Source organism: Moschus berezovskii, chromosome 4 (assembly GCF_049115385.1).
Source record: "Moschus berezovskii isolate FMDL1 chromosome 4, NW_MosBer_1.0, whole genome shotgun sequence".
In the NCBI taxonomy this organism is placed as follows: Eukaryota; Metazoa; Chordata; class Mammalia; order Artiodactyla; family Moschidae; genus Moschus; species Moschus berezovskii.
In genome coordinates, this window is record NC_142463.1 from 88,464,070 (window position 1) to 88,472,538 (window position 8,469).

Below are 8,469 nucleotides of genomic sequence, written 5' to 3' on the forward strand. Positions count from 1 at the left end.
AGAGTCTCTTGAGTCGGTTGTTGGATCTGCAGTCTCTGTGGCCTCCCGTGTGCCCCCAGTTGCCTCTGGGTGTAAACACTAGCAGATGAACATGATGGTGGCAGAACTCAGTCACATAGTCCTGTGTCTCTGCTCCCTTAGGGGGTCTTGGTATTCCTGGAACAAGCACTCATCCAGTTTGCCCTTCGGACCTTGGGAAGTCGGGGCTACATTCCCATTTATACCCCCTTCTTCATGAGGAAGGAGGTCATGCAGGAAGTGGCACAGCTCAGCCAGTTTGATGAAGAACTTTATAAGGTGAGTAGCCTGTAGCAGAATCTCCTTAAGGTAAGAAGTTTAATTTCGAAGGTACAGCAGTGCTCTCCAGCAAGACTTCCTTGGAGGACAGAAATGTAATATATAGTGGCTGTTGAGCATTTTGGTGACTAGTGCAACTGAGGAAGTAAAATTTTAATCTTAATGTAAATGACCATGTGTGACTAGTGGCTACCATTTGGACAGTCCAGATGTAAAGCCTATTTTTTCTTTCCCTACATGGTTTATGTGATGCATTGAAATTGATCTTTAGCACCATGAGCTTAGAAAAGAAGCTTGTAGATTATTATTAAGCTTGGACAGAAGGAAATTGCTGAAGTGGCTGATCTTCCCACTCCTGACCCCAGACAAGAATCTTCCACGGGGGAGATATACTTTCCTTTGGATGGATGTAGCTTCCAGTGTGTGGCTCTTTCTCAGCCATGAGGCTTCTTCGGGTGAGGCAGAGGATTGGAGTTGAGGTACAGAAGGTCATTCTGAATCAGTCAGCTTTAACATCTGCCATCATTCCCATCTGTGCCAGAATTCTGGTGTCTCTACTAATGGCTGCCCGTCACAGCTGAGTTCACTTCTCACTTGTCCCTCTCCTTCAACACCATTCCATCGGGTGGAGGGTTGGGAGAGGGACTGTGTTCCTATTGGCTGTTTCCTTCTTAAACCCATGTAGGAAGTAGTTAGACAAGTGCTCCTGGCCTCATCTGATTTATCTATTTAGAGAGAGAAGTTTACTACTCAGAATCTTCTTCCCACTAGGTACTATTGGTGAGTTCAGAGTTGTCCTTTCTTTCAAGATGCCATGGGAAACAAAATGTTTTCTCCAAACATAATACAACCTTGGGGCCCTCCTCTTCTTCCTTTTAATGAGAGGAACATGTGTATTACCCAATGGGACCTCTTTTTATCTTTTCTCTTTTTTTTTTTCTCCCATCTCAACCCCCAAGATTGGATGAGTGATCACTGACAGAACTTTAGAAGTAGTTGCCCTGCAGTTAACACTGGGGAGAAGCTTATATGAAGGATTATGAGAAATACTAGGTAGCAGGTACCCTCTGTGTTCCCTGCATTCTCTGTCTCTTATCCAGATGCTTCTTGGATCCATAGGCAGGGAGAATCACACATCTCCATATAGGGGAATTTGGGCTGGCACTTCTTACCTCATAACCTCAGTTTATTAATTCTCTAGAGCAGTGCTGTCCAACAGAACTCTCTGTAGTCGCAGAAATGTTCTCTGTTTCTGTCCTATCCAGCGTGGCAGCCAACAGCCACACATGGCTGTTGAACACTTGAAATGGGCTTCATGCAAACCCAGGAATTAATTTTTAATTTAAATAGCTATATGTGGCTACTGGCTGTACCATATTAGACCACAAGCTCTATTGTTTTTATGTTGTCTATGAATAGCCTCACACGGGGCTAAGTTCCCGCTGTTAGTTAGCAAGGTAGTTTCCCAGATTTCCAAACACTGGCCCAGAAGAAGTTTGCTCTCCTCTTTTTTTAAAAAAAATTTTAATTAAATACCACATGACAAAATTTGTAAGTGGTGGTGGGAAATTGTCTTCTTTCCCATTACCTAATACAGTTGTCATTTTGAATATTCTTTTGGTGCCTTTTTTCATACATATATTATTTTCTCATACTTCTAATCACACTATATAGATTGTCTTTTTATTTCACATTATATCAGAAGCGTTTTTCAGTGTAACTTCATGGTCTTCATAACTATCACTTCTTAATGGTTACATAATATTACATGGCATGGATGAAGGCTACCCAACTCTTCCCCTGTTGAATATTTAGGGGGCTTCTGGGCTTCCCTGGTGGCTCAGTGGTAAAGAACCCTCCTGCCAATACAGGGGACAAGGGTTCAATCCTTGGGTTGGAAAGATCCCCTGGAGTAGGAAATGCATATTTATGGGGCTTCCTTTTTTTGCTATCAGGAAGTTACAGTGAACTTTGTTCTGTATAGCTTTTTTTTCTCTTTTGCATTACTTTCTTCAGTTAAGTACCAAAGTGATTCTTCAAGGATTATAACCAAGATTAACCCACAAGTATCAAGAGAGCGGAGACTACCTCCTTTTGCCCAGCATTGGCAAAAATAATTTGGCTCTTACTAAATGCCTCACAAACATTTGTCAGGTGGATTAATTCATATTGCTACCAGCTCAGGTTTTGTTGCATACCTGCCATCATTGGCCATTATACATCATTTATAAGTGTTTCATTTATTAGGTAAAGTAAAAACAGTATCACAGGGAATTCTCTGGTGGTCTGTTGATTAGGGCTCCATGCTTCCACTGCAGGGGGGCATGGGTATGATCCCTGGTTGGGGAACTGAGATTCCACATGTCACATGTTGCACCCAAGAGAAGAACACAGTATCAGAATGTTTTATCTTCTTTATCCCGTTTTGGACTGACCCAGTCACTCCCTTATCTTTTTAGCATCTCCTGCTCACCCTCGGGCAGGGATTGAAGGAGATTCATCCTCCCATCCCTCAGATCTTCCTGTGGCTTCTTGCTCAAGCTGAGGTTCTCCTCCCTCAGTCTTAACTAGCAAACATTACCCTCCTCCCACAGGTGATTGGCAAAGGCAGTGAAAAGTCTGATGATAACTCCTATGAGGAGAAATATCTGATTGCTACCTCTGAGCAACCCATTGCTGCTCTCCACCGGGACGAGTGGCTTCGGCCAGAGGACTTGCCAATCAAGTATGCCGGCCTGTCCACCTGCTTTCGCCAGGAGGTGGGCTCCCACGGCCGTGACACCCGTGGCATCTTTAGAGTCCATCAGTTTGAGAAGGTGAGTAGACGGGTCAGGGCAAGGAATGGGGCTCTTCTGCCTGTCTCTCCAGGGTGGTTAGTGGAGAAACAAAATCCGTGCTGTTCAGCCCCATCCTAGCTCCAGTGTTTTCTCTCGTTGCCCCCATCTGTGTTTGTAGGGAAGAGGCTGAGAATCGCATAGTGGAGAGGCTGGAGGACAGACTCAGGAACCAGGCGGCCTGAGTCCAGAGGCACGCTCCACCACTTACTGCTGTGTAACCTTGAACTAGTTGCTGAAACTCTCTGTGCTGTATCCTCCTCTGTAAACGGAGGATAATAGTAGTACCTGCCTCATTAGACTGCTGTGAGGATGAAACCAGTTATCACATGGAAAGTACTTAGAACAGTACCCGGCACATTTGTGGGGCACTGTCTACAGCAGCAGTCGTTCTTGCTGCAGCCCCAGCCAACCCGGTGCAGCCCCTATCACTAGCCGGGGGCCCCAGCCCCGCCTGACTCCCAGTGGAGTAGGAATAGGTCTTTGTAGCGCAGATAGCTCCCGCCTCAGGGTTCAGTTTATCCACCCCACCCCATCGTCCCCGTCTCCTCGGGTCTGTCCTTGCAGATAGAGCAGTTTGTCTACTCCTCGCCACACGACAACAAGTCCTGGGAGATGTTTGAGGAGATGATCGCCACCGCGGAGGATTTCTACCAGTCTCTGGGCATCCCTTACCACATCGTGAATATTGTCTCAGGTATCCGCTCCCTCTCCTGCATCCCACAGACGCCACCCGGACCAGTGGGGCTGCCCCACAAAGAAACAGCCCACAATCCAGTTAATTGCCCACGTTAATTAAAACATCACACTCTTCTCCCTTGGGAGCTTTTGGTGAAAAGAATATCTGGGCATGATTTTTCTTCTGGGGATAGGATGTGAATTAAAGAATGCTTCGGGCTGGCTAAAGGTTAGCCTTCTGAAATAGCATCCCTCCTTCATGAATTCTAGGGGTTTTTCCTTACAGGTTCTTTGAATCATGCTGCCAGTAAGAAGCTTGACCTGGAGGCCTGGTTTCCGGGCTCGGGGGCCTTCCGTGAGTTAGTCTCCTGTTCAAACTGCACAGACTATCAGGCTCGCCGGCTCCGAATCCGATATGGGCAGACCAAGAAGATGATGGACAAGGTTAGATGGTCCCTGAGGAGGCGGGTGGCGGGGCCTTTCAGCGCAGAGTGGAGCCACCTTATTTTGGCGTTTGGAGGACATGATGTCCCAGCATCATGGGGAAACCTGAGCTGCTCACTCTAGGCCAAAGAGGGAATCTGAAAATGACTTTCACCGAATCAGGACTGAGTCCTTCTAGATGGAAGCCTGAATCTAGCTCTGTTCTACAAGATAATTCTGGTTTTTTCTCCTCTTGGTTTTGTTCTCTAACTCCAGATAAAGAGCTGTCCCCATTTGTCTACACAGAACAAGGTGGAGGCAGGGTCTTCCTTCTCGTGCAAGAAGGTCTGGGTCGTAGGCTTATCTTTCCAAACCCGGTTTTCAGGCCCTCATCTTTTCCGGGTCAGGGGCTTGAAAGGGGTTGACAGAAGGAGGCCACTGGGTGGTCCGTCCCTTCGCTCCGAGGGCCAGCGTGGGCTTGAGTGTGACCGCTCCGTCCGGGGGCCGTGTCCTTGCAGGTGGAGTTCGTGCATATGCTCAACGCCACCATGTGCGCCACGACCCGCACCATCTGTGCCATCCTGGAGAACTACCAGACAGAGAGGGGCATCCTCGTGCCGGAGAAGCTGAAGGAGTTCATGCCGCCAGGTGAGGCTCGCCGCCTTCCTCCTCTCGCGCATCCTCCTACTCTCGCACCAAGTTCTCTTGTTGATTCACGGGCCCCAAAACTCCGCCTTGTCCTCTGGTGCCAGGCACTGCGAGGGGCAAGGTTGAAAAGTAGCCTGTACAGGTATGTTAGTCTATTTAAATGCAGCTAAAATACAGGCTGCGAAAAGAAAGGAACAAAGGAAAGCGGTGCCCACCGTTGTCTCGTGGAACTTTCCCCAGAGGTCCCTGGGCTTTGACCCTTGAGGAACGACAGGTTATCTGGTCGACTCTTCCCTTTCAGGTCTCCAAGAACTGATCCCCTTTGTGAAGGCTGCGCCCATCGACCAGGAGCCCTCGAAGAAGCAGAAGAAGCAGCATGAGGGCAGCAAGAAGAAAGGGGCAGCGAGAGATGTTGCCCTGGAAAGCCAGCTGAAGAACATGGAGGTCACTGATGCCTGAACATTCCTTTTTCCCCTCCACCAGGCTTCCACTGCCATCAGGTTCTATCTCAGAGGCTGCCCGTAGGCAGGGAAGCCAAGCACGCATGCATCGCCCACCCCGTCTGACTGCATTACTCAAAGGGGAACCATCTGCCACATACAGTGCGACGTTCTCTTTTCTCATTTGGGCATAGGATTCATCACCAGTGCCCGATGAAACCATGTAATAAAGCATCTCTGAGGGAGGCCAGGACTCCTCCTCAGTCTTCTGCCCAGGGCTTGAACCCTGTCTCTGACAGTTCTCCCTGGAACCACATTCACCTCTGCTTGTCCTGCTATATATAAGGTTGTCCATGTAGCAATGAGAGCCTTTGAGGAGGTAGGGGAAGGCAGGAATAGCTTTCGTAAAGGCTCAAGGGGAAAGTGAAAGCTTTGAGTCTTACACACACAGGCTTGCAGGGCAAGGGCAGGATCCTCCTTTGTGAATGTGCTCCTGCTTTGTTAAAGCAGTTAGGACCAGCTTAGAGACCTGAGTTGATATAAAAAGCTGCATAGCACATCTGTTCCCTGGGAAGGGCTTCACAGAGAGGGAGGGAGGCGGCGAGACATCATAGTGCATGAGACTATGTTTAATCTCAAAAAAGCCCTTAGATTCAAGACACATGGAACAGGGAGGGCCTTATTCACAGCTGCCTCTCTCCAGTCATCCCCAAATGGGAGACTCACTGCCTGGCAGCTTGTTGCTACAGCTCTAGAGAATCGATAGAGCCCGCAGGATGGGGGTAGTGGGAACGACATTGTATTCCTTTCTCTGGAGCTTCCACCATTGGCCTAATGGCCAGTTCACCCTTTCCCTTGGGGAGGATGCTGTTTAGGCTCTTAATTTACCTACTGCCTTTCATCTGCAATCTACAAACACTTCACTTTAATAACACCTTCTGTTAGTTTAGTGCTTCTCCCCTAGGAGCCTAAAATACCTCCTGTAGATGATCTCTTTTATCTCTGTGGCAGTCCCAGACAGGCGGGTGGGGACATGATTATATCTCTCCCATCACAGGGAAGACCATACAAGGTGGGTAGGGGTGATGAGAAAACATGACCTCCTGGAAGCCAGAAGTCCTGACTCCTCAGCAGGGCTTGATGCTTGCTGTGTTTCTTTGGCAAGATGAGAACAGGACTCTGGCCTGCCACGTGGGAGCTTTATTGCATTTTCCCTAGTCCCTAAGCAGCAACTTCCCCGGGCCTGCTGGAGCTTGCCTAGCACCCAGGAAAGAGGCCATGTGCTTGCTTTTCCACTGGGGGCTTGGGCTGATCCTGTGGATCTTGCTGCTGGGAAACCCCATCAAGACCAGGACACCTGAAAGGGTGACCGCAATGGCTCTCTTAGCACAGGCAGGCTCAGAGCCTGCCTCTACTCTAACCAGTGCCCCCACTTGGGCAAAGCCGGGGCGAGAGAACAAAAGAGCAAGCTGCTCCCATGTACTTGGAAAGACGAGGTATTCACATTCCTGTAGCCTCAACTATTTGATTTGAAGAAAGGCAGTTTACACAGTGCGCAGAAGGCCGGTTTTGGTCACCACCACACACCGCTCTTGCTTGTTTGAAAAGCTCATTGTACTTTGGAGTTAGAGACTCCAGTGGCCCTGAACACCCCCGCCTAGCCTTAGAGGTCACTGTAGCTTCCTCTTCTCCCCACTCCCACCTTCCTGGCTGCTGGTGCTGGAAACCTTCTAACAGGAGGCACCACTTTTCTCTGTGGCCCTGAAAGCACTCTGGGAGGGCCGAAGCTGGGGCTCTGAGCCCCTGGGGGCCCAGGCCCAGCTCCCGCATCACATCCCCTGGTCCCTGGCCGACCTACTTTCTTACCTGACTAGTTTTCTGGACCTCGTTGCTCCTGGGACCTAGACCCCCTGCCCAGCCTTCCCTGTCTGCCCTGCGGCTGAGCAGTGTGTGGGCCGGTGTGGGAGCCTACCTAGTGAGTGGAGGCCTAACCAACTGCTCTGTTAGCTGAAAGTGTAAGCCCTCTTCTTCCTGAAGCCACAGGACAGAAAAGTAGTCATTGTGAAGGAAAGGACGATCCTGTGGCTGAGGTCCCTCCCCAAGGGGTTGAGAACACACAAGCAGGAGACATACATAGACACACATACTCATGTACTGCCCTGTGCCAGGTGCAATAAGGAGCAAGGATTACAGAAGGAATGGGACACAGTCCTTGCTCTCAAGGAACTCCCAGTCCTTGGGAAAGGTGTGGCTTACCTTCCTCCAGCAAGCTGAAGACCAAACTCCTTCCCTCCCCGGAGTGGTGGGATGGGGCTGATGTAAGTCTTGTTTAGGACAGGCCAGCCAGCCTGCAAGCTGAGGGCTGGGAGTGGGCCCAGATAACCTCGACTCCACCCTGACTGTTGCCTCCGCAACCCACGGCTGATGCCCTCATCCCTGGCACCTTGACCTGCCCCATCTCCAACCTAAGCTACCCAGGTTACCTCAGCAAACCCCCACAGGCATAGGGGAGTGAGTCAGAGCTCTGGGTCTCTCATCAACCCTTGGTTCCCACACCCAGGAACCCAGGGACCAAGATGCAGGTTGGGTGCTTCAGTTGAAAGAGGAGCCACCAGGACTCTCTAGCAAGAGAAAGACAACTAGCCAGACCTCCAGAAAGAAAATTTTATATAAAGAGGCAACTGTGAGGTCAATAGACCAGGCTGCTTGCCCTGAACTCAGTCTGCTGGGAAGGTCACTTTATAGGCCAAACAGGGTCAGTGAAGAAACCGCTCCTGGGAACTGACACTTTGCTTGGGACCGGTCCTGCTTTTCCTTTCCTGAAGCGGTTCCGTTTACCCAGGGTCTTGAGAACAGCCCTCCCCGCCACCTCCCCATACCTCCCACTGGGGGCCTGGGGCGGCCCTGGCTGCACTCCCAGGGTGAGTCTGGCAGAGCTGGGACAGGCCCCAGAGAAATGTACTGCAAGTCAGAGCCTGTGCCAGGATGAGGGGCCTGCCCACTCCCCCAGTCACCTCCCAGCAAGGGGTTCCCCCAAAGCTCCTCCCAGATATGCACAAAAGGGGGCGCTACCCTGTGTCTCCAGTGGGGGCGGTCCCAGTGGTGCTGAGACGGCCGCCTCTGACGTTGCCCTTTTAAGAGCTCTCTCA

The 8,469-nt window shown here is 50.2% G+C and overlaps 1 protein-coding gene across 1 annotated transcript in view; it reads left to right on the forward strand.

Moving 5' to 3' along the window:
- SARS1 (seryl-tRNA synthetase 1) overlaps nt 1–5,640 on the forward strand; it is an 18,239-nt gene extending 12,599 nt beyond the window's left edge. Inside the window, exons 6-11 of the mRNA XM_055404012.2 lie at nt 142–297; nt 2,892–3,113; nt 3,699–3,828; nt 4,096–4,253; nt 4,751–4,880; nt 5,182–5,640. Of these exons, the coding sequence (XP_055259987.2) occupies nt 142–297; nt 2,892–3,113; nt 3,699–3,828; nt 4,096–4,253; nt 4,751–4,880; nt 5,182–5,339 (954 nt within the window). The 3' untranslated portion in view covers nt 5,340–5,640. The remainder of the gene's footprint in view (nt 1–141; nt 298–2,891; nt 3,114–3,698; nt 3,829–4,095; nt 4,254–4,750; nt 4,881–5,181) is intronic.
- The last annotated feature ends 2,829 nt before the right edge of the window (nt 5,641–8,469 follow it).